Genomic DNA, 21,091 nt, shown 5'->3' on the forward strand with positions numbered 1-21,091 from the left:
GGAAAATTAAAAAAAATACACGACCGTAACGTCATCTATGAGCCAATATGAAAAGCCGATATCGAATCAATTAAGATAATTTAAATAAGTTTAAAGTAAAGTTGAAATACATGAGCATTCTTAATTCTAAAGAACTATTTAATAAAAATTATAGTTTCTCAAAATAACAGAAAAATGAGGCTGAGATCTTTTAGAGGATTAATATCTCGTTGCAACACAACAAAAAATGGAAAAAAACCATATTTTAAATTAAATTTAACTATCTTAATTTACTGCTTGAAACACGAGAAAGCCCTCAGTTCTCCAATGATATAAATATCTAAAATTTAACATAAAAAAACTAAAAACCATCCAAAACCTACAGCACCATCTCTGCTCTGCCCAGTAAACTTAATCAAAAACACATGCCCTAACCTTAGTTTAATTTGTAACCCCTTCTTGCAGTCTTGATATTGAAATGTGCCCTAAAGAGGATCTTTCTGTAGGGGGCGAAGCTCTAACAAACTCCGACAGTGACGTGAGCATGTCCGAGTCATCAGATTCTAACTTAGAACCAGAGACATCCAACCAACCTCATGAAGAGGCATCCTCAGATGATGAGGATGAGGTGATCAAGGCAATTCGACGGGAATGCGAGCGCACTAATGACCATCCCCCTCAAATTATCTGTGAGGACTTTATCACCGACCTGTGCTTCCATCCTCATCATGATTTGCTAGCTGTAGCCTCGATAGTTGGAGACGTGGTTTTCTATAAGTATGGCAATGAAGAGAACGTTTTGCAAAGTGTGTAGTAAGATTGATTAGTTGGTAAGGTAATGTAGAACTGATTTAAATGTATTACAGGTACCTTGGAACTACACATGAAAGCTTGCAGAGATATAGAGTTTAGCCTGGACGGTAAACTGCTGCTTTCGACTTCAAAAGATAAGAGTATAATGATCAGTGATTTCGATAGTTGCAAGTTGTTGAGGTTTTATGAGAATTCTCATGATTCCCCAGTATACTGTTTGACAGTTATTGATGAAAATTTGTTTGCCACAGGAGATGAAGATGGGAGGGTTAAACTTTGGGATTTACGGGAAAAAGGAGATAAACAGATATATCAAACGCGCAAAAATGAGGACTATATTAGTGACATTGTGTGTGATTCTGCTCATAAATATTTACTTTGCTCCAGTGGGGACGGATCTTTGACTACAATAGATTTGCAGAAACGGGGCATTTTTATGCAGTCTGAGGAGCTGGACGATGAACTAACATGTCTAGGGTTATTTCGAAGTGAAACCAAGCTTATTGCAGGTGTTAAGAATCATTGAAAGGTAGAGAAATAGGGGTTTAATTGATTGTTTGTATTATTTATTAAGGCTCTACTCAAGGGAAATTGTTCTTTTTCAACTGGAACGAATTCGGCCTCAACAGTGATGCCTTCCCTAGTAATAAAGCTGCAATAAACACTCTTATCCCTATTACTGAGAATATTGTTGTTACTGCCTGTGAAGATGGGAATTTGAGGGCTACTCACCTGTTCCCTCACAGGTATTTGTCAATATTTTAGATCTTTTTGGAAATAGTTTTGTGAGTGTGTGTTTTTTTTAAGGCATTTGGGCATAGTAGGGCAACATGATATGGGAGTAGAGTGTCTGGATATCTGCAACAATGGCACTTTCATTGCTTCAAGTGGGCACAATAACGAAATAAAGTTCTGGAACATTCAATATTTTGAGACGTTCGAAAAGGTCAGTAGCAAGCACAAGAAGCACGAGCGCAAGTCAGAGTTGGCTAACAACCTACCTTCTTCAAAAGTGAGGAATAATGCAGATTTTTTCAGTGATTTGGCTTAAGGAAAAAGTTATAATTATAAATTTAATATATTGGGTAGCACATTAAGGGCACTTAGAAGGTATTTGTGTCAGTCTGATACGTTGCAAAGATAAAATGAGCCATTTTGCTGTTTCCATTAATTAAAAGATACAGGACAGAGTAATATGAACCCCTGACATATACACAATATTTATGAACTAATAATGTGTTGGATTCCCATTTGCTTTTATAACAGCTGCAATTTTTAACGAAATAGATTCATAGTGTCTGAATAATTTTCAACAAATTATCATCCCGTTCTTCCACTAAAAAATCCACCAATTGCTTAAGTGATGACAGAGATGCAAATCTGTCCCCCCACACTGCTCTAAATTTCCCCATAATGGTTCAATTATGGTGAGATCAGGCGATTATGCTGGACAGAAAAAATGTTTGATGATCCTCAAACCAAAACTGAACCTTTTTGGCTATGTGTATATACGCACTATCATCTTGGAATGTGGCAGTGTTTGACAGCAATACGCTGGTCATGGTAAGAACTTCAACATTAAGGACATCGAGATAATCATTCGTAGTAATATGGCCCGTCAAGTGAATGATAGAATCAGCTGAATACCATAATATATCCGCCCAAATCATAGCTGAACCTCCTCCATGCTTCACAGTAGGAAACAGGCAGTCCGGATCGTAAGCTTCTTTCGGACTTCTCTATGCATAAACATGGCCACTTGTAGGAAACAAAGTAAACGATGATTCATCATACTATACCACATTGTTGCAATCAAGTGTCCAATTTTTATGATCGCCACACCACCTTTTTCGCAGCTTAGCATTGGCCTTCGTTATAAAGGATTTCGCAACTTCAACCCTTCCACGATTGTTAATCTTGTAGGATTCTTCCCGTACTGTTTTTGTCAAAATAGTATTACTCTAGTAAGTGTTAAGTTCTGCTGTTACTTTTATTGCGGTAGTTTTATATTGCCGGGCAACAACTGTTTTTAACGTTCGTCGGTTTTATCAGTAAGCTTTGTATTTCGCTTACTTTTCCTCTTCGATGATGTTTTGCCATATGTTGTGTATGCTTTCATTACACTCGTTCCTGCTAATCGAACCCCAATGATTTGCCCTCTTTCGAAATCTGAGAGATTAAACATTTCATCGATCCTTTGATTACTGCATACTTTTACATTACTGCATAAGAAAGCACGTAATATACTGAAACATAACCGACAAGAGGTAGTACGCACATTATACAATACATATACATCGCATTATTTAGACGGAAGCAGCGTTGCTAACCTGGAAAAAGTTGTAGTTCATTGCATTGTGTTCATATTATTTTGTCCACCTACTGTATGTGTAAAAAAATACTGAACAGGAACACGCTGGACTTTTCCTGCGGTTCATCCGAATTTGTAATATATCCGATGTTTTCCGCAGAAGTGTAAAATCTTATTCTTATTAGGCAGTGGTCAGAATAAAATAAAGATGGAAGGAAATGTAAACCATTTTGTTGTCCTCAATCACAATTGTTTTTTAGTGATCAACGTTTGAATTGAGCGTTCCTCATTCAATCCACCCTGAAGGCTCTAAATTAAACACAAGAGCCATCGAGAATATTGTAATAAAATAATAATTAAAAAAAATACAGGTTTGCACCTGAATCTTTCCGACTCAATCCGCAATGTGACTGCAGTTCAGTATCAACTAAAACTTATACAAATGAACCATCTCCAATTATTTTTTTTCTAGCGAAACAGTCTATTATACATAATATAGTTTGGAGCCCACTTTTACCCTTTCTTTTTTCCAAAAAAAGCGACTTAGACATGTGTTCCTCATCATCATAAATCGCCCCCCTCGGAAAGCTCCCTATGAGGGGGACAACAATGCATACTATGGAGCTTCCCAAGGGGTCCTTCAGATGATGGCGGCCCCCCTCAAATCTAAAAGTAATCTCTACTAGCTATCATTGCTGAGAGTGTTGTAACGATTGCCTAAGTTGAGCTGGGGTCCTGAAGAACCTTTTGATTGCTCCATCTGCTGACGATATGAGGAGGCCCGGTGCTGTTGTACCACCTCAAAGTTGCCCTCACCTCGAGTCCTAATCAATAGTTCATCAAACAAAATCATCAAAATTGAAATGTAGATCACTAAAGTATTTTGGTGTACATGCTCAAGGTGTTTTCAAGATAGTTTAATATACAAAAATTCATTAGTGATTTACCCCTCCCTCAACATTGAAGTGTCTTACCGTTTTCCATCACCAGTTTTACTCAAAGTAGGAAAATACTCTTCATTATGGATGTCGGGGGCTGCTCCTCTGTTGCCTCTCAGTCGGCCCAGAGTAGGGATGGAAGGGGCGGTGTTATGATGGCGCATTGCAGGAGGCCTGTAAGTTGTGGTCTCACTAGCTGCTTTTGTGGGCTCTTGTTTTTTTTCCACAGGTCGTGGCGGTTCTTCCTGCTGCTGCGGAGATTCCTGAGGAACATCCATACGTCTCCAGGGTCCGGCTTTTTTCTCGCCCTCAGCTGTGAGCTCACTTCCATTTGTCTGATCTCCAGAGGCTAGATCTTGACTCAAAGAACCAATCTCCTCATTAGGGTTAATAGTGAGGTTCCCGATCTTCAGCCCTGTATAATCTTTCTTTTCTTCTTCGAATTCTTTCCATTCATCCTGCTCCTATACCCAAAAAATGGAAAGGGAGTTTTTGTGAGGTCTATAACTTCAGAAAACGGTGACGTTACTTACGATTACCTGCTGCGCACCTTCCTCGCCCTCGGGGCCACGTTCCTTTTTTGGTTTCTCGGTCTTCTTGGCCGTGTCCTCCAATTTCTTAGCGACCTCTTCCGTGGTGGCGAACTTTTTCGTAGTCTTCTTCTTGCGATCCTTTTTTGCGAAAAAGTCGTCCAGGTCGGCCATTATCACCCTGTAGCGGAGCAAATCTAACAGATTTCAATTTAGACTGAGCGAATTTTAATAAGGAAACGCTACAAATTGCCTACAAAAATGGGGCCCGCTGGTGCGATAGGCAAACGAAACCGAAAGGAAACGAAGAGAAATGTCAATCAGAAACGTCAATGACGTTACTCCATTATCCTTCATTTGTTAATGTCACCATTTCGTATCTGTGTGGCGGAGATGGCAACACTGTTGCTAATATCATAAAAAACCTCATAGTAATATATTAATAAAATTACAAATGAGGGGAGTTACATAGATTTATTATTAAATATTGATCACATTGACAAGTAAAAGTTTTACATTATTACTATTTGTAATAATTTTTGCTTTTGGAATATGTTCTTAAAGATTTATCTTAACTTTAAAATTTATCATTTCTAGCCCGGAAGGTGAGATAGCAACGCTGTTGAAATGCATTTGCAAGCCATTTAACATAACCTTAATTCATTTTAAAATTTTTAAACGGCCTTTTTTAACATTTATTTCAAAGGAGTTCTGCTCAGTGCTCCCTGACGAATGTTAATTCACTCGTCTCAACTACAAAAAACAAACCAATAAAGTACTAAAAATATAATTCTAATATATTGCTTAACAACTGAACTATCACAAAAAATGTTGTCTCCCTACACTTACATTTAGATCTTAGCTTAAAGACTATTTTTGGTATGCTTCTAAAAACAAAAAAATCTCCATGGGTGATTCACTAGTACTTATTTACAAAAAATAAGGGTGATATGAGTATACAAATTTCCCAGAAGGGCAGAGAGCCCGTATCACTGATAACACATTTGGCACTAACTACGTTTGGAGGGCCCCACGTATACTAGGCACTTGTTCATCCAACAGTTCATCATCGGCTGAAACTCATCTTCATAACTAAGAAGTCTTAAACTGCACACTGCACTCACCCGACAGCAGTATATCGCTCTCTGAGTCCGATTTCTTCTTCCTTAATGCACGATATTTGACTTTGGCCTTCTCAAGCAGACTCACTTCACAGCTATTTCGGCGCCTCCTTGCAGGGTCTCGATACATCAAGAAATTGTCTGTGACCCAAAACATTAAAATCTAAGAAAATGTATGTTAAAAAAATTAAGTAAGACTGTCCCAATTGGAAAACATACATTCACAAAAAATGGTATAATGAGCATCACAAAGGCAAGCTCCACATACTGGTTATCAATGGGACTCAAAATAAAGTCTTTCACATTCTCCCAGAAGTCCAGCTGCATAAACAAAGTAATGGAAACTTTGACGAGGATCATAAGACCCACATAAAGGCAACATTGTGCCAGCCATGCATTGACATTAGGTGGCTTGCCATATTCCCCAAAATTGATTGCTTCCCACCCTTTTTTGCGAGCCAAAAACTGGCAGCTTCTGATCCCCACAAAGATGATAAATAATCCCAATGAAGAGTCTAAAAGAAAGTTGATGAGGTACCAAGTGCATGGGTCTCCTTGGTACTGGCCAGCTAACCAAACATTGGCCAGGTGGATGGCCATGGCTCCCATGCCTTGCTTGGAGGTGTCGTAAAACCAAATTTGCCACGAGCGACGGTGCATGGGAGGCTCACAAGATCTATATGTTAAAGTTTAAATAAAAATTACAAAAGGTGGCACAAGCACTTACCTCTTCGCAATAAGGCAAGTAAACGCAAGGCAGGCCAAAAGCACTTGTAAAAACCAGCCAAACATGTCTGTGAGGGAATCTTTGTTGCAATGCAGGCCTCCTGTGGAAGGTCGCAACCCCATTGCCTCTACAAGGGTGTCGTTCATTTTCGATGAGAAAATGAACAATTCGCTACATTTCAATATGTGAATAGGGACTTTATTACTGGGAGACGTTCGTGTTTGGCCCTTTTCAAGATGTTTTGTTTGATTTAGGTAGATTAGAAAGTATGACGTCACAAACTCGAACAAGGCCATTAGAAATATGTGATGACATTTTGAATTGACGTTCACTTTTTGATTTTCTTATATGAGAATTTACCTTAAATCGTTTTCTGATTTTTTTGGAATATTTTTCTATTTTCCAAAATTCTACCAAACGAAAAAATCGGTTTGCCACAGCTAAATTCCCCACGACAATATTATTTTTTTATCACATAAGGTGGTAAGTAAAATGTCCAATTGTTTCCAAAAACGATTAATCCAAAATCTTCTGGATCACTTTATTGAACTTGTTTAACAAAACCACTCTCAGGTGGGCGCTTCAAAATCATAGATATGTTATGCTTCCTTATTTTTACATATATCCCAGCAGATTAAAAACATACATATTGTAGAAACTGTGGTTCATCATGACGTCACATGATCATCCATTATTTGACATTTTTCATTAATGTTAAACGTCTTTATAAAAAAACAAAATGTTACCGAAGGCGCGTTTCCACTGGTCGACTCGGTTCGAATGACTTAATGGTTCGATCGAAAGTCGAGAATGCAAACGGCAATTCTAACCACGCGCTCTGCATACATTTCAATTCGACCGAAGTCCAAGACTATTTTATAAATTTTACACACGACATTGGAGTCGAACGTGTATAGATCGGTATACGACTCAAGTTTTGACCAGTAACGTTCATTTTTTTGAAAGTTAAGAACATAGATTTATTTTGGCATTATTCGTAATCATTAATTAACAGATAATAAATAGTCAATGCAATGTCTACTACATGGTCAGACAATGATATATAATTTTTTTTAGGGCTTTGCATACATCGTTTAACGTTTCTGATATAGAATTAGAAATTGAAAATTTGAGAATACGATATAGTGCCTCAGGAGACTAGAAACTGTCTCCTGTAGCCAAAAATTTGAGAACAATTTGCAGTTTGAGTGTCGCCGGCAAAACTTCTTTCATATTAGTATTCCGCTTCTGAATAGTCGATGATACTTTTGCTAATAAATAAATAAACTGCTGTTCGGTCATTTGAAAATGATTTTCATATGACCGTAGATCTTCTAGCCAGTATCTCTTCAATATACCAAATTCTTTACGCTTTAATATCCAGTATCTTATCCAAAATTGCTGCTTTTTGCCTTAAATATATGTTTCAGTTTTTTAATTGAAACCTCACTTAAAATAAGAGCTCTTGCATGCACTAAACTGCGAGTCTCCATCTTCTCGATTATCTTTCGATTCGATTTTAGTAGAGACGTAAAAACGAACTTTCTTATTCGACATAAATCGAACTACCAAGTCGTTCGATTCGAGTTGACCCATCAAAACGCGCCTATATGGTAGTTCTTTTTTTGTCGATCCTCCTTTCCACGTGGATCGTTCCTCGTGTCCTGTTCTTTTTATGCAGTAAGAAAGACGCGTTATAATCAAATTTTCTTAAAATAAAGCTTAATCCTCATCTTGATTGATCCTTTAGTTGCCCTTGCATAAACGTTTAGAATTACGATTTATTTCCGACCAACGTTCTGGTAAGTATAATTAAAATTTTATACTTTGACTAAACTGATGAGATTTTTGTGAATGTTCACCTGAAATCCGATGATTTTTTCGCGCGTTGTTACCACTCATATAATTTATCTATCCTCAACCCTCTTTATAATAGAATTAATTTTATGAAGCACCTAATTGTGTTGAATTTTCAGGTGTAAGCTGCTCTGTATTTGGATTCCAAGAGAACTAGGTATGAATAGATTTTGTTAAGTAAATGCAAAACATTTTACAATTTGGGGTTTTCTAAGTGATGAAATTTCAGTCCGTGTTTCACCTGAATCAATGTGATTACAACTCACTGAACTGACTACTTTTACTGGTCAAATTTGGGTGTTTAATCATGTTTTGTGGCATGCATGTAATTTTAGTCTTTTCCGCAGGAGACACATCAAAGACACCTATAGACAGCTTTTGGTCAAAATTACATCATCCTTAAAAGAACAGTTGCTAAAGATTTTGAATGTCTGCAGACTGTGAACAGTGAAGTAACATCAGTGTTTGTAAAATTGTCAAATAAAATTCTTGATTAAACATTGTATTTATTTTTACGATCTGAAGAAAATTAGTTTAAAACAATAATTATGAATAATTTAAGACGACACAGGCCCAGTTGTCCAATTTCTAGGTCTTTCTTTAACCAGTGAAAAGTCCCAAAGGCAGGCTCTTCCAGTACCTACCATTCTCTGTAAATTTCAAAGGATTAAACAGAAAGTTGTGAATTTCACATGAAAATTAAATCATTACCTTAGGATTGGATGGTGAAAGCTCCCATTTAGACAAAATAATCTCTTTGCAGATCATCGCCATAATCCCTCCAAACATCCCCACATTGAAACCTAACATTCGATTACGCTTTATCATCCCCAAAAGACTACCAGTAGCAAAACCTAAACCCTTAAAGATTTTAAAAAGTTCGCTGTATTTTTAAACACATTACCTCCAACGAACCAATTCAATTGGTCGTCTTTCTTCCTCAGGCTTCCAAGCCCATTTGTGACTAACACGAAAGTACTAGCACCCCCAATAACGGGCAGACTTACCGCACCGAAGCGAAAGACGTTATCGAGTATCTTACTAGAGCGTGGTACTAGATGCTGAAGGGATATTTTAATGCATTATAGTCTTGGAAAACAGTTAACTTACATAATCAAATATTCCAACAAAGGCGGCAAGGGCGCTGGCGTATTTAAGGGTATATTTCATTTTAGCGAACACCTCCTCTCCATCGGGAGTGCTGTTATATTCAAAACCCTTTTCACGAAGGGCAACTTGCGGGGGCATTTTGTTGGGGCTCCAAATTATATAAGTTGTCTATTTTGACATATGAAAGTGAGGTTAAGGTCCAGTGACATGTATATCAAAATTGACATACCACTGGGGACTTTTCCTTGGCATAAACTGAGAGCGAATGTGAGGTTATGAGCAAATGACATATTACTGTTCTAAGTACTCCGATAATGACTTTATTCCACTTATAAATTTTCGGTAGTGTACAACTTTCAACGTTGTTACGAAGTTACAAAAAAAACACGTTTTTAAATTACAACAAAACTATTTAGCCTTTTTTAGATACTACATTTATACTTCTAAAATAGACATTACCATAGTCCTGAAACAAAAATCAATATTTAACAATTCAACACAACACTTGATAACTTTAAATATAGTTAAGACACTTAAAAACCAAAATTCTCAACCATAATAAATAAATTCGTCTGCAGAGGGAGCCTGCCTCATATTCATGACAGTAACTTTAAATAAGGGAATTAAAGTTCAAATAAGAGGCTTAATTGCTTACATGAATAACTATACAGAACAACTAATAATTTTAAGAACCATACTACCATTATTTGAGTTTGCAGAGTAGACCACACACCTAGATTCATGTTATTGTGAACTTTGATGAGAATAATTTAGTACTCTAAAGAGATTGCATACAATGGTTGTACATACATAAACCAAAAAAGCCCTTTAAACTTACAACTCAAATTAAGTTAATTAAATGCCCAAAAAATCAGAAGGCAAGAGAATATCAACTATTCTTCCAAATTTGAAGACAAAGCATTCCTTAAATTTGTCATCTTTCTTGCCAAATAATTTTAACATAGTTAAACTCATTGTGAGACTTCAGGAACTAATGAAGATTGTATCAATAAACACCGATCTGCCTTGTACTTGTCTTTTATTCAAAGTTTTGCTAGACTTATGTAAACTGAGTACCAGTCTGTCGTGCACTAAAACAGATTTGTATGTCTCCTATAAGGCTTGTCTGACATTTACATATCTCTTTAATACTTTTAGTTAACTCAAGAATTCATTATTTTTAAAAATATCCTCAAACGGTCAATGCTAACGCCCTCTTGGTACATCAATGCCGCAAAGCATTGAAAAGCTGATGAGGGCCTCCTCGCAAGACAATCAAATTGACTTTTTCTAAATTGAAGCCAGTTGTGAAGTATTGTTTAGGTTAGCCAACACTCTCCCTCCAACTTGTTGAGATAAAACCTGAAACTAAAAAAGATTATGAGTTAGGGTTTATAAAGGGAAGTTTTGTTCATCAGTAAAGTGAAGATTGGAAGATAGATGTAAACGACTTTAAGGAAAGGAATTGTGGATTTACCTCAGTTATTCCTCAAAATACTGACACATAAGATTAAGGTTAAGTTCTTTAATACTGATCAGTGATTGGTTGAAATAGTACATGACGTTATGTAAATTTGCCTCAGCATTGTCACTGTCACTTTGTCAATTCAATGGGCGAATCTAAATCATTTACGTTTATGATTTTGCTGAGAAAAACGTTGATTTCTACTAAAAGAATTCTAGAATAATAATTAATACTTCCTTATTTCCATATCTCCCTCCCTCCTCCCCCATCCATGTCGTATCAACTATATAGAAACACCACTCTAGGGCACACTCTCCAGGAGAGCTTGGATGAGCTCTTACAGGTAAACATAAATCCTTAAAACTTAATACAAATTTTCATATATCTTATAAACACGTAGTACGGGCAGATAACTCCCCAATTGGCCTGCAAGGTGCTTCTACAATTCGACAAATCCATCAACCAGACTCTGGCCACCCGAGTAAAATCCAGATTGACCTTCAAGGCAGGCAAACTCAACACTTACAGGTTTTGCGACAATGTCTGGACTTTCATGCTGAACGATGTGGAGTTTCGTGAGGTCCAGGAGATCACCAAGATTGACAAAGTCAAGATTGTGGCTTGTGACGGAAAAAGTACCGACAATTAATTGCATTGATGTTGTGGGGTTATGCTGAGGGGCTTATGGCTTGCATATAGGTGTCGGGGCTGCTTTCAATGTTAGCTGAGATTTTAGTTAGTCATTCAAGTGAGTTTGTGTTGGTCCATTTTTAGATGTCGGAGAGGAAGGCTCTTCCAAGAAGTGACCTGCAGCCTGCGGCCCTTTTGTGTACATATATTTCTGTCATTTTTAGAGGTTTTGTGAGTTAATTAAAATGGATTTTATTAAGGTTTATTGTTTTATTTATTATTCTTTATTTGTCATTATTTTTGTCTATTTATCAATTCTTCATTTGATAACTAATTATTAATCTTTCACAGCGGAAGTGCGCCACTAATGAATTTGCGATTAATTAAAACCATTGATAATATATCACATGTCTGAGAATCGCCCAATCACGAAAGTCACAGCTCAGCTGTTGCACATGCGTCGTGTGATTGTGACGTAAACACATGGCGGATGCATTATCGATTACCCTTAGTGGGGCCCAGTGACCATGTAGTTTTTCACGGAAATAATGGCAGAGGATAAAGTTTATGTGTCTTTCACGTGCCAGAGATGTTCTCAGAGTCTCAAGCTCGACGATTCGCTGCATTCCTTCAGCGAACACATCTCGGCAGAGTTGAATTGTGAGTGTAAAGTTTTCTTCTCTTTGTTTATAATATCGTGTTGATATTTTACCCTGAGGCCTAATTAAATTTCCAGTACCAATACATTCCAACACCGACATAGATCTAGAATCGCAGGCTACCAGTTTCGACCACTATGTGCCTCCCTGCAGGCTGTCTGATGACATAGTTTCAAGGAACGGGACCAGTGGCTTTATGCTCATTTCCGACGAAAATGAGGTGGATCTTCTCAGTGAAAACTTTCGAGTATTTTCTCCCGTCAATCTCCGAACTCTTAGTATTAAATCTGTGCCTCCATAGATCAAAGCAAAACTATTTGACTACCTCTCGGGCAGCTCAGACATTGATCATCCCCTATGTGAGGAGTGCTCGGATTATTTAATTGAAATTCTAGAACAGCAGCTAGAGGCAACGAAGAAGGATTATGATAATTATTGCGAATATTACAAAATGTATTTATCATTTTTAGTGGGTCTTATTAATCAGGGGCGAAAGAAATACTTGTAGGGAGAAATCGAAAGGGGGCAAAATAATTTTAATTGCTCAGCAGCATACAAAGTTTAGCCCCCTTTTGGTTTTATTGGGAGGTTTTACGGCTCTTTATATTTGATTTAATTACAGCCTTCAGAGTGAACGAGATGAGCCCAAATTGGTTGATCTTGAACGGGAGTTGAATGAATTGTGCGAGGAAGAGGGGAGACTGCTTGCTGAGCTGGAGGCGATGAAGAGCGAGGAAGAAATTACTATGAAAACTATTGTGCAGCAGGAGGAAATTGCAAAAAGGATTATGAAGGAGGAAGATGTTTATTGGAAGGAGTGTGTGAGGCATAAACAGGAGTGGTTGGATGCTGAAGATGAGGGCCAAAGGTACTTTTTTTTGTTTTTGCAGTGCGCCAATGAAAATATGATTTTCAGCCTGAAATGTCAGCTGAGTTCTGCCGAAAGTCACCTAGAGAAGCTCAAGCACACCAATGTCTTCAATGGGGCCTTCCATATCTGGCACCAAGGCCACTTTGGCACCATCAACAACTTTCGATTAGGCACTCTCCCTTCAGTGCCAGTCACCTGGTCAGAAATCAATACTGCCTGGGGCCAGACAGTGCTCCTTTTTTGCACTTTAGCAAGGAAAATCAACCTCAATTTTGAAACTCATCGTCCAGTGCCTTATGGCAGCCACTCATACATTGAGGTCATTGGCGAGAATAAAAAGCTCCCTCTATATGGTTCTGGAGGTCCCAAGTATCTCTGGGACACCAAATTTGATACTGCAATGGCTGCGTTTTTAGGGTGTTTGCAGCAGTTCACTGAGAGAGTCGAGGAACTCGAGAAAAATGATAAAGTCTTTAAGTTTCCTTATAGAGTTATGAATGGCAAGATAGAGGACTCAGACAATGTCAAATATACTTTGAGGTATGAATTTTCCAGGTGTTACGGCTGACAAGTGATCGGTTTTTTCTAGGGCTACGATAATCTCTGAGGAGCAGTGGACAAAGGCTCTGAAATTCATGTTGACAGACCTCAAGTGGGGCATCGCTTTTGTAGCCTCCTTGTTCGATAATAATGGGGAGGAAATTCCCCCGCAGCGCTAAAATTCTCGCTTTTATTTAAGCTTAAATTTTCTGTTGGTTTATATGTACAAATACAGTTAATATTGGATTTATAAATGCAGAAATATCAGACTGAATAATAATATTGTAATTAATACGAAAGTTGCTAAATATATCGCTATATATACCAACACATTTGCACTTATTTCACTGAGAGGAATGTTAAAAACCATTGTTGGTTTATAAAGGAGCGGCAGGATTAGGCAGAACTTGAGAAAGACCTCACTAGAATCAGTCGCAGAACTTGAAGAGTCATTAAAGTTACGAGCAGTGTAGAGTAGAGCAGGATTAATAGCGTTTTCAGAGCCATTAGTGTACTTGGGTGCAGCAATGTGGCGGTCTGAAGCTATTCGCCTCCAAGTTGGTTTGCGCGTTTCTCCTCGAATTTAAACTAATTAATTTTCTATTTTTATTTCTTTCTAAAGCTAACAAACCGAAGGTGTACCGGTCCGGATTCATCTCAAAGCAACCCTAATTGATAACGCAGCTGAGCGTTCTTTCATCGGATAAAAACCCGAATAAATCCCTCTTTTTAATTCGGAATAAGAGTCCTCATTACCGCGATCCAAAGCCGCAAATTGGCACGGAAACTAACGAGAGAAAGACGGGGCCGCGGCTTAACTAACGGCACTATTCCGTCGCGCTATCAAAAACCCGACTTTTTAATGAGTCGTATCGGAACGATGCCAGGAAATGGGAAATTCAATTTAAACTTAAACACGGGACAATCTTTTTATCGGATTGATTCGTCTTTTTCGCCGGTTGTCCTAGAACTATAATTGGAAAAGTTTGAGGTGGGGCATTTTTCGCGGCAGCCTTAAATGTAGTTACACAAGCCATTTTCACACAGAAAAAGTCGATTGAAACGTGATTTACGAGAAAATTTTGCAGGAGTTGTTAAAGCATTTGTTGTTGCACTTGCTCTTGGTTGCGGTGGAGTATAATCAGAGTAGTTACGCGGCACCCCGAATGCGATATCCGAACTTAAGCTTATGCCAGCTTTAAATTAGAAAGCTTCAGAGGCGGAATTCAAGCCCCAATCTTCGGGAATTTTTATCCCTAAAAACTCTTTTCTTCGCGATAAATTTGCCAACATTTGTGCTAGGACAATGGAGTTGGGCTACAGCTATGAGATGATATTCCAAAAATTAGAGCTACAACCTCTGTGAAATGTCATAGAATTGAGTTCCGTATCAGGCTTATTGAGGTCTAGAATATTTTATTGCAGCCCTAAAATCGCCACTAGTTTTTTTTAAGATTAAAGTTTGGTTGCTCAAGATTTATTAAGTACATTTATTACCCCCCCCCCCTGAAGTAATGCTTAGCGGCGGTTCCGGGAGGGGGGGGGGCAGGGTAAAGAGGGGAGGGTTTTAGTGGGTAGGCGTCCCACTTAGGGACGAACCCCACATAACCCGGTCGCCAGAACACCAGACCGGGTACCTTTTGAAGATTTCCCTCCTCTATAAAAAAAAAATAATAAAAAAAAAAAGTACATTTATTAAGCAAATATTGCTTGACAACGTGCTAAATATTAAATTATACAGGATGATTTTGGATAAATGGGATAAGCAAAAATCTTGAAACCAAGAAGATCTACAAAAAAAAATGTTAGAATAAAGTCTTTTTTATTTTTCAAGGGCTCAGCTTTTCATGCTGTTAACTTTTCCAAAGTCACCTTCGCCAGCCTTTTGGAGTCAAATTCGTTCTTCCAAGTGGAATATACATTTTTTTTTTGGAAATTCGAAGCCTTTGTTGGCAATAAAAATGTTTTTACAAGAAGCATTTTTCCCTGAAAGCGATAAAATTCGTAATAATACTAGATATAAAATAAACACTTACCTCAGCAGTGCAGCGGTTTGCGTGAATTGTTTTTTGAATCAATTTCCATTTATGTTTAGATTTAGTTTAGAGTGTAATCAGGCATCCCTTAACTCGCACTCAGCCAGCCTGGGAAAGAATTTTATTATTAGTTTGTTTATGTTTAGTTTAAGTTTAAAAAGTTTAAGAACGACGGTCACAAAAGTATCGGATTTTTTTTCTAAACGATTTGCCACACTTTCTTGACGAAACCAATTCTGAGCTAAGGTTGACTGTGTAGTTTCAACGTGATGGTCACTCACCGCTCATGTCACTGATGCCAGAGAAACTTGAAATGAACATTTCCCACTAAGTTGGAATGGACGTTGCACCTGCAGTGAAACGGCCAGCCCGATCACCAGATTTTGTTTCGTGGGATCGTTGGAAACATATCTTTTATGATCGAGTGTCAACTACTGTTGAAGCCACGAAAGTTCCGATCAGCAACGCTTGTCGGAATAGCATATCTGAAATATTGGAAAATACCGTATAATCAGTTCAAAACAGAATTGTCAAGTGCCTCGAACAACAGGAGCGCCATTCGAATATTTGTTGGATTGTTTGTTTGATGAAGCAAAATTTACCATATAAAAAATAAAATTGGTCAAATGCCTTAATAAAGTTTAATGAAACTTTCGTTTTGTATCTAGTGTTAGTATGAGTTTTATCAATTTCAGCAAAAAATGTTTGAAGTAAAAACATTTTTACTGTTAACAAAGAATTAGAATCATTAAAAAAGTCGGGTGATCCATGTGAAAAACCGACATTGGTACCAACACACAGGCGAAAGTGATCTTGAAGGAAATTTTCCAGCATGAAAAGTTGCTGATGAGATGTCCCTAGGGACGGTACCGGGTCTTGGCAGTTAACAAGAGAGAACGGGGTTTTTTTAGTGGGCGCTCGGGGACAGTCGGTTAGCGCCGGAGAGTGTCCCTCTGGTGAATCCCACACTACCCGGCCGCCAGAACAACAGGCCGGGTGTCTTTTGAAGATTTTTTCCTCGCCAAAAAAAAAAAAGCATGAAAAGTTGAGCCCCGAAAATAGAAGATTTCATTTAAACATATTTATTTTGTAGATCTTCTCTATTTCAAAACATTTGCTTGTCCCATTTATCCAGAATCATTTGTGTTGGTTTTTTTCACCAAAATTTGTTTGGGCCACAACTGAGGATCACTTCGCCCAATCCATCTTCGGGGAAACATAGTGTTGAGAACTTCTCTTATTATTGAAAATTAAATAAAATTTCATATTGTGGCAAAGCGGTAAAAGATAGGTATAAAACACTATAGTATCAATTGAAAGGGAATTAATTAGTGATTCTAAGTAATACATAAAAATGTATATATTCCATTTGAAATAAGAAAGTTATGCTTAATTATAAGGGAGTAAAATTTGACCACTCTTTTTGCTTACCCTGTATATCAGTTTAGTAAAAAAATAATAGTCAAGTAGCTCATTTCACCTAGTAAAAAAAATTTTTCTTAACTCTTGCTTTTTTATATTCTCTAAAATTTCTCGAGAAGCGATTGTTTCTGACCCAATGTGTGTTATACAAACTTGTGCTATTTCCTTTTAATAATTCCAAATATGTAATAAAATATAGGGTGTTCCATTAAAAAAAACATATGTTTGAGATGTATCTTTTTTTATGTACACTCTGTATAAATGAAAATATTTTTAAGATGTACCTTGTAAGGTCCTACATACACCTCTAAAAACAATAATTAATAAGGACGTTGGCGCTCTTGGTGCCCCACCCAGTAAATATCGTTTCATTATTTACCATGTGAGAATCTCTTAAATTAGCCTTAAGAAAATTGAAATGGTACTACATTTTATTAAGAGATAATGCTGGGGGGGCAATTTTTTTTATTAAAGTAGTACAAATGCAGACTAATAGTCAAGATAAATGTTTATTTACTTTGTACGCATAATGATTTATGAGATTTTTTTAAGGGCAATATGAAGATTTCACAATAAATAACTTTAAAAAATAAAATATTTATCTGGTGACCTTCTAGTTTGTTCATGTAGTATCAAAGCCGTTCCTTATGGCATGACTCCGTGGCGCAACGGTAGCGCGTCTGACTCCAGATCAGAAGGTTGCGTGTTCAAATCACGTCGGGGTCATTTAATTTTTTTTTTTTTTCCATTTTTTTTTTAGAATCTCATTTACTCCTCACACCTCGAATGTGGTCAAAATGGTTTTTCCATGAATTCAAGTGACTAAAAGCAATGTTCTTTTTCTATCGCGTAATGCTTTGACAGCGTCCTCACTTGATATCATGTAATAGAACAATTTAAAAACCAGGTCACAATAAAAGGAACCTTCCGTTCTTCCCTTGAGTATAATAATCCGGAACTTTTTTCTATTAAAACTTGGAAAGCACAGATCGTAGAGCGTAAGTGCCGCCGTCGTTCAGGTAGTTATACCGCGTCGTAATAATAGACTGGAAGGGGCAATTATTATGCAAACTCTTTAGGATTATATAACGCCCTTATCCAGCTAAATCCAGGTATAAGTAAATGCAATTATATCTGCCGATAATCGATACTAACCCCTGTGCTAAGGCTCATAAAATTGTCGTTAACAAAAATCCAATTTGCCGATTTCTATCGTTCGGATTTTTTATTGTTCGGATTGGATTATTATGAAAAAACTCTGAGCTTATTTTGTCCTTTTTACTGCGCCAACACAATCAGTTTCGAAAAGCACAACGTCCGCTCTTTGGCATCACTCCCCGTTCCGCTCCCCTTCTTCTTCGAGAAAAGTGATCAGATTATGTATCGATCCTCGCGAAGGAAGGTCAAGAGTATTGTGCCGTGGACGTTCGGACGTGTAATGTAATTGTCCAATTTGAAAAATATGAAGTTTGAATGAGGGTTCTGCTTGCCGAGTTTGGAACAAGCGAATCGCCGAAATCTGGGGCGGGGGGTGAAGAAACCGGGGTGTCGTCCTTGGATGTCTGCCTCATTTAGGCGAGCCGCCTTTTTATTTGGCTTTGCAAACGAGGGGCTTTCTCTGAAAATCTCTGATAATTCAACTATAACACGGGCAAAATGTCGTGCACATTTGGTTCTCCAACTTTTCACGTGCATTGAACTACATCTGAGTACATTTCAACTTTCAAAATCACACGAGGTAACGGGCGGGATGTCGCACCTTCTTCATTTTTCTGAACTTCTACATTTAAACCTTCAGAAAGTCGTTCCGCGATTCTCAAGTAAAAAGAAATGCCAGAAATGCTGATGAGTCCATTTGGTTTTTAAATTATACATTTGGACCTTCCGTGACCCCTTTTAACTGCACGAACTCCGTCTTGAACTAACTGATTCAAATTATTTATTGATGACAAGGACCGCTGTAATCGGATCCCCAAAAATGTATACGCGGGACTCCATCTCTTGAATTAAATTTTATACATTTACTTCGGGTAAACCATTTTGTAAAGCCATTAGTAAATTGTTTCTATTAATCTGCAAAGTACTGCTCTCTACAGTGTGTTCGTTTGGAAATTTACCATTTCAAATAATGCAAAACCGAAAATACATATGAAAGCACTTAACAACGTAGCCTTCCAGGTCGCGAGGGGGGAGTACTTTTGATACTATCTGCGTAAACCTAATAGCCGCCCCTTGCTACCCCGCCAACCCCACTTGGAAATTTTAAATGGCGTCCCCATCGAGTTGCACCTCATATTAAAGTTAATTAAGGGCGAAAAGTATCTGTGCATTAAGAAACTCGATATGTCAACGCGTTTTCGAAAAATCACGGAAAAACCGATTTCACGATTTCAAACAAACTGAATAAATTTTCTCAGATTTTCATCATCCCTTTCTGTTCGACAAGTAAATAAATAAACGTTTTTCATCACGTGGGACACATTCCATTTATCATTTTCGCACAGAAACTCATTTTGCCGTTTAGTATTTGTTCAATGGTGTGCGATAATGTAACATTAATATCTCGATTAATACGGGATATTTTATAGAAGAAAGGGTGGAAATCGGTTTAATGCATGGTGCGAACACCCAATCCCCTTGGCAAACTGCTAGGGATTTCAACGAGATATGTCCTCACAAAAATATTCCTCGTGTCCATGTGAAGCAGCTTATGGAAAAATGTATGACGACAGGGTCGGTGACCAATTTAAAGCGAAATCAAGCGAAAATATTGAATGAGATTGCTACAATTGGGGTAATTTGTGACTGAACCAGCCACATCAATTCGAAAAGTGTCTTGTCGAATTCGAATTTCAATTAGTTCTATTGGAAAAGTGCCGAAAATACTCAGATTCCATTCGTACATAATGCAAACTCTTCGAGTACTGGCCGAGGACGAACTTGACCGCAGATTTGAGTTTCCTGAAAGCATGACAGCGTCGATCATCGCTACCCCAAATCTTGTTAAAAATGGTTGCTTTTGAGCGCACATTTTACTTAAATGGTTTTGTTAACAAGAAGAATTTCCGTCATTGGCGCGACCAAAATCCTCATACTTTTCGGGCAAGTTATACTCAGCGGCCTCAAAAGCTTTACGTACAGGCCGGAGTATTAGAAGCTGCAGTAATTGGACCATTATTCATCGATGGTAATGTTGACGGTGAAGTACAACAGTCACAGGAGTCAATCATCTTGTAACAGAGGCCATAACTACGCAAGTAGATCACAATGACGATTACTTAATCAACCAGAATACTTTGCACTTTCAACAAGAAAGAGCACCGCCATTTTATATCGTGCCGGTGCGACAATGGCTTGATGGCCGATTTCCAGGCGGACGAATTGACATCGGGGGAGCAATTGAATGGCCTCCGAGGTCTCCCGATTTAACGCCTTTTGATTTTTTACTTTGGGGTCGTCGTAAACGAACTGTTTATAAATCATATCCTGAAGACGTTGATGAACTGAAAAGCCGAATAACCGCAGAATGTCGGGCTGTCAGCTAGCCACTACTAGCGACATTATTCAAAGGGTCCGACGAGAACTCGAGAGCAGACTGCACTTATGTTTAGCCGAAAATGGAAATCGTTTTGATTATCTAGTGACTTAAATGGGGGGCGGGGGTGCCGCGGGGCACGTGATCCCCGCGACGCTCTTCTACACCTTTGCCGCGGGGAAGTTGATGTTTTTAGCCCCATTGATAAATAACATTATATCGACTTTTCTTTCGTTTTCCCGTGATTTTCCGAAAACGCTCTGACAAATTGAGTTTCTTACTGCAGCGATATTTCGTGCTCTTAATTACCTTTAATACGAGGCGCACATCAGGGGGGGGGGGTGCCATTTGAAATTTTTGAGTTAAGGTAATGGGGCGACAAAAGCTGACCGTCAGGTTTATGGAGGTGGCGCATGCAGGACCGTGTCGTGTGAAGCCCTATGCGTGGTCAAGAAAATACTCCCAAGAGAACTGCAGGCGGAGTTAAGAAACAAGTTGTTTAAAGAAAAAAACATAAATACACAAGAAGAAACTAACAAGTTACACG

At 38.0% G+C, this 21,091-nt stretch overlaps 6 protein-coding genes, 2 long non-coding RNA genes and 1 other non-coding gene across 10 annotated transcripts; 5 read left to right on the forward strand and 4 right to left on the reverse strand.

Moving 5' to 3' along the window:
• Nucleotides 1-127: 127 nt before the first annotated feature.
• Nucleotides 128-3,713, forward strand: LOC136349626 (WD repeat-containing protein 55 homolog). Its single transcript, XM_066301305.1, has 4 exons — nt 128-785; nt 846-1,301; nt 1,367-1,538; nt 1,600-3,713. The coding sequence occupies exons 1-4, from the start codon at nt 458-460 to the stop codon at nt 1,841-1,843; spliced, it is 1,200 nt and encodes a 399-aa protein (XP_066157402.1). The 5' UTR covers nt 128-457; the 3' UTR covers nt 1,844-3,713.
• Nucleotides 3,431-4,886, reverse strand: LOC136349627 (protein CDV3 homolog). The gene is made up of 3 exons (XM_066301306.1): nt 4,575-4,886; nt 4,078-4,505; nt 3,431-3,927 (listed from the first exon to the last, which is right to left on the reverse strand). The coding sequence occupies exons 1-3, from the start codon at nt 4,743-4,745 to the stop codon at nt 3,786-3,788; spliced, it is 741 nt and encodes a 246-aa protein (XP_066157403.1). The 5' UTR covers nt 4,746-4,886; the 3' UTR covers nt 3,431-3,785.
• A 456-nt stretch (nt 4,887-5,342) lies between these two features.
• LOC136349659 (store-operated calcium entry regulator STIMATE-like) lies at nt 5,343-6,740 on the reverse strand. The gene is made up of 4 exons (XM_066301348.1): nt 6,420-6,740; nt 5,912-6,368; nt 5,696-5,855; nt 5,343-5,644 (listed from the first exon to the last, which is right to left on the reverse strand). The coding sequence occupies exons 1-4, from the start codon at nt 6,713-6,715 to the stop codon at nt 5,586-5,588; spliced, it is 972 nt and encodes a 323-aa protein (XP_066157445.1). The 5' UTR covers nt 6,716-6,740; the 3' UTR covers nt 5,343-5,585.
• Nucleotides 6,741-8,025: 1,285 nt separating this feature from the next.
• Nucleotides 8,026-8,774, forward strand: LOC136349624 (uncharacterized). Its single transcript, XR_010733851.1, has 3 exons — nt 8,026-8,221; nt 8,396-8,433; nt 8,624-8,774. It is a non-coding gene; the product is annotated as an uncharacterized lncRNA (long non-coding RNA).
• Nucleotides 8,763-9,589, reverse strand: ND-B14.7 (NADH dehydrogenase (ubiquinone) B14.7 subunit). Its single transcript, XM_066301303.1, has 4 exons — nt 9,387-9,589; nt 9,181-9,337; nt 8,988-9,130; nt 8,763-8,926 (listed from the first exon to the last, which is right to left on the reverse strand). Exons 1-4 carry the CDS (start codon nt 9,522-9,524, stop codon nt 8,834-8,836), a joined length of 531 nt encoding a protein of 176 aa, XP_066157400.1. The 5' UTR covers nt 9,525-9,589; the 3' UTR covers nt 8,763-8,833.
• Nucleotides 9,590-10,408: 819 nt separating this feature from the next.
• LOC136349625 (uncharacterized) lies at nt 10,409-10,963 on the reverse strand. The gene is made up of 2 exons (XR_010733852.1): nt 10,864-10,963; nt 10,409-10,754 (listed from the first exon to the last, which is right to left on the reverse strand). It is a non-coding gene; the product is annotated as an uncharacterized lncRNA (long non-coding RNA).
• Nucleotides 10,964-10,983: 20 nt separating this feature from the next.
• Nucleotides 10,984-11,741, forward strand: TfIIA-S (Transcription-factor-IIA-S). Of its 2 annotated transcripts, none has more exons than XR_010733850.1 (3): nt 10,984-11,194; nt 11,252-11,570; nt 11,626-11,741. XR_010733850.1 is itself a non-coding variant. In XM_066301304.1 (3 exons), the coding sequence occupies exons 1-3, from the start codon at nt 11,123-11,125 to the stop codon at nt 11,655-11,657; spliced, it is 339 nt and encodes a 112-aa protein (XP_066157401.1). In that variant the 5' UTR covers nt 10,984-11,122; the 3' UTR covers nt 11,658-11,741. The 2 variants fall into 2 exon arrangements, 1 of the variants encoding a protein (XP_066157401.1); XM_066301304.1 differs by having other exon boundaries at nt 11,252-11,486.
• A 195-nt stretch (nt 11,742-11,936) lies between these two features.
• On the forward strand, nt 11,937-13,879 carry Atg6 (Beclin-1-like Atg6). The gene is made up of 6 exons (XM_066301302.1): nt 11,937-12,141; nt 12,218-12,387; nt 12,442-12,593; nt 12,763-13,008; nt 13,057-13,551; nt 13,601-13,879. The coding sequence occupies exons 1-6, from the start codon at nt 12,030-12,032 to the stop codon at nt 13,728-13,730; spliced, it is 1,305 nt and encodes a 434-aa protein (XP_066157399.1). The 5' UTR covers nt 11,937-12,029; the 3' UTR covers nt 13,731-13,879.
• A 3,784-nt stretch (nt 13,880-17,663) lies between these two features.
• On the forward strand, nt 17,664-17,735 carry TRNAW-CCA (transfer RNA tryptophan (anticodon CCA)). The gene has a single exon. It is a non-coding gene; the product is annotated as a tRNA-Trp (tRNA).
• Nucleotides 17,736-21,091: the final 3,356 nt, after the last annotated feature.

The sequence above is a fragment of the Euwallacea fornicatus genome, chromosome 39 (genome assembly GCF_040115645.1).
Source record: "Euwallacea fornicatus isolate EFF26 chromosome 39, ASM4011564v1, whole genome shotgun sequence".
Taxonomy (NCBI): Eukaryota; Metazoa; Arthropoda; class Insecta; order Coleoptera; family Curculionidae; genus Euwallacea; species Euwallacea fornicatus.

What these genes read in the sequence shown, in the direction of transcription:
- LOC136349626 (XM_066301305.1), top strand. Translation starts at nt 458, where the DNA reads ATGTGCCCTAAAGAGGATCTTTCTGTAGGGGGCGAAGCTCTAACAAAC. An exon ending in TGAAACCAAGCTTATTGCAG is followed by an intron (nt 1,302 to 1,366) that starts GTGTTAAGAATC and finishes TTATTTATTAAG; the next exon opens with GCTCTACTCAAGGGAAATTG. An exon ending in ACTCACCTGTTCCCTCACAG is followed by an intron (nt 1,539 to 1,599) that starts GTATTTGTCAAT and finishes GTTTTTTTTAAG; the next exon opens with GCATTTGGGCATAGTAGGGC.
- LOC136349627 (XM_066301306.1), bottom strand. Translation starts at nt 4,745, where the DNA reads ATGGCCGACCTGGACGACTTTTTCGCAAAAAAGGATCGCAAGAAGAAG. An exon ending in AAGGTGCGCAGCAGGTAATC is followed by an intron (nt 4,506 to 4,574) that starts GTAAGTAACGTC and finishes TTTTGGGTATAG; the next exon opens with GAGCAGGATGAATGGAAAGA. An exon ending in AAAACTGGTGATGGAAAACG is followed by an intron (nt 3,928 to 4,077) that starts GTAAGACACTTC and finishes ACTATTGATTAG; the next exon opens with GACTCGAGGTGAGGGCAACT.
- LOC136349659 (XM_066301348.1), bottom strand. Translation starts at nt 6,715, where the DNA reads ATGGCCTTGTTCGAGTTTGTGACGTCATACTTTCTAATCTACCTAAAT. An exon ending in TTATACCATTTTTTGTGAAT is followed by an intron (nt 5,856 to 5,911) that starts GTATGTTTTCCA and finishes ACATTTTCTTAG; the next exon opens with ATTTTAATGTTTTGGGTCAC. An exon ending in GAGCGATATACTGCTGTCGG is followed by an intron (nt 5,645 to 5,695) that starts GTGAGTGCAGTG and finishes GATGAGTTTCAG; the next exon opens with CCGATGATGAACTGTTGGAT.
- ND-B14.7 (XM_066301303.1), bottom strand. Translation starts at nt 9,524, where the DNA reads ATGCCCCCGCAAGTTGCCCTTCGTGAAAAGGGTTTTGAATATAACAGC. An exon ending in TTGTTGGAATATTTGATTAT is followed by an intron (nt 9,338 to 9,386) that starts GTAAGTTAACTG and finishes ATATCCCTTCAG; the next exon opens with CATCTAGTACCACGCTCTAG. An exon ending in ATTGAATTGGTTCGTTGGAG is followed by an intron (nt 9,131 to 9,180) that starts GTAATGTGTTTA and finishes TTAAGGGTTTAG; the next exon opens with GTTTTGCTACTGGTAGTCTT.
- TfIIA-S (XM_066301304.1), top strand. Translation starts at nt 11,123, where the DNA reads ATGTCGTATCAACTATATAGAAACACCACTCTAGGGCACACTCTCCAG. An exon ending in GCTTGGATGAGCTCTTACAG is followed by an intron (nt 11,195 to 11,251) that starts GTAAACATAAAT and finishes ATAAACACGTAG; the next exon opens with TACGGGCAGATAACTCCCCA. An exon ending in TGTGGCTTGTGACGGAAAAA is followed by an intron (nt 11,487 to 11,625) that starts GTACCGACAATT and finishes GTCCATTTTTAG; the next exon opens with ATGTCGGAGAGGAAGGCTCT.
- Atg6 (XM_066301302.1), top strand. Translation starts at nt 12,030, where the DNA reads ATGGCAGAGGATAAAGTTTATGTGTCTTTCACGTGCCAGAGATGTTCT. An exon ending in TATTGCGAATATTACAAAAT is followed by an intron (nt 12,594 to 12,762) that starts GTATTTATCATT and finishes ATTTAATTACAG; the next exon opens with CCTTCAGAGTGAACGAGATG. An exon ending in AATGTCAAATATACTTTGAG is followed by an intron (nt 13,552 to 13,600) that starts GTATGAATTTTC and finishes GGTTTTTTCTAG; the next exon opens with GGCTACGATAATCTCTGAGG.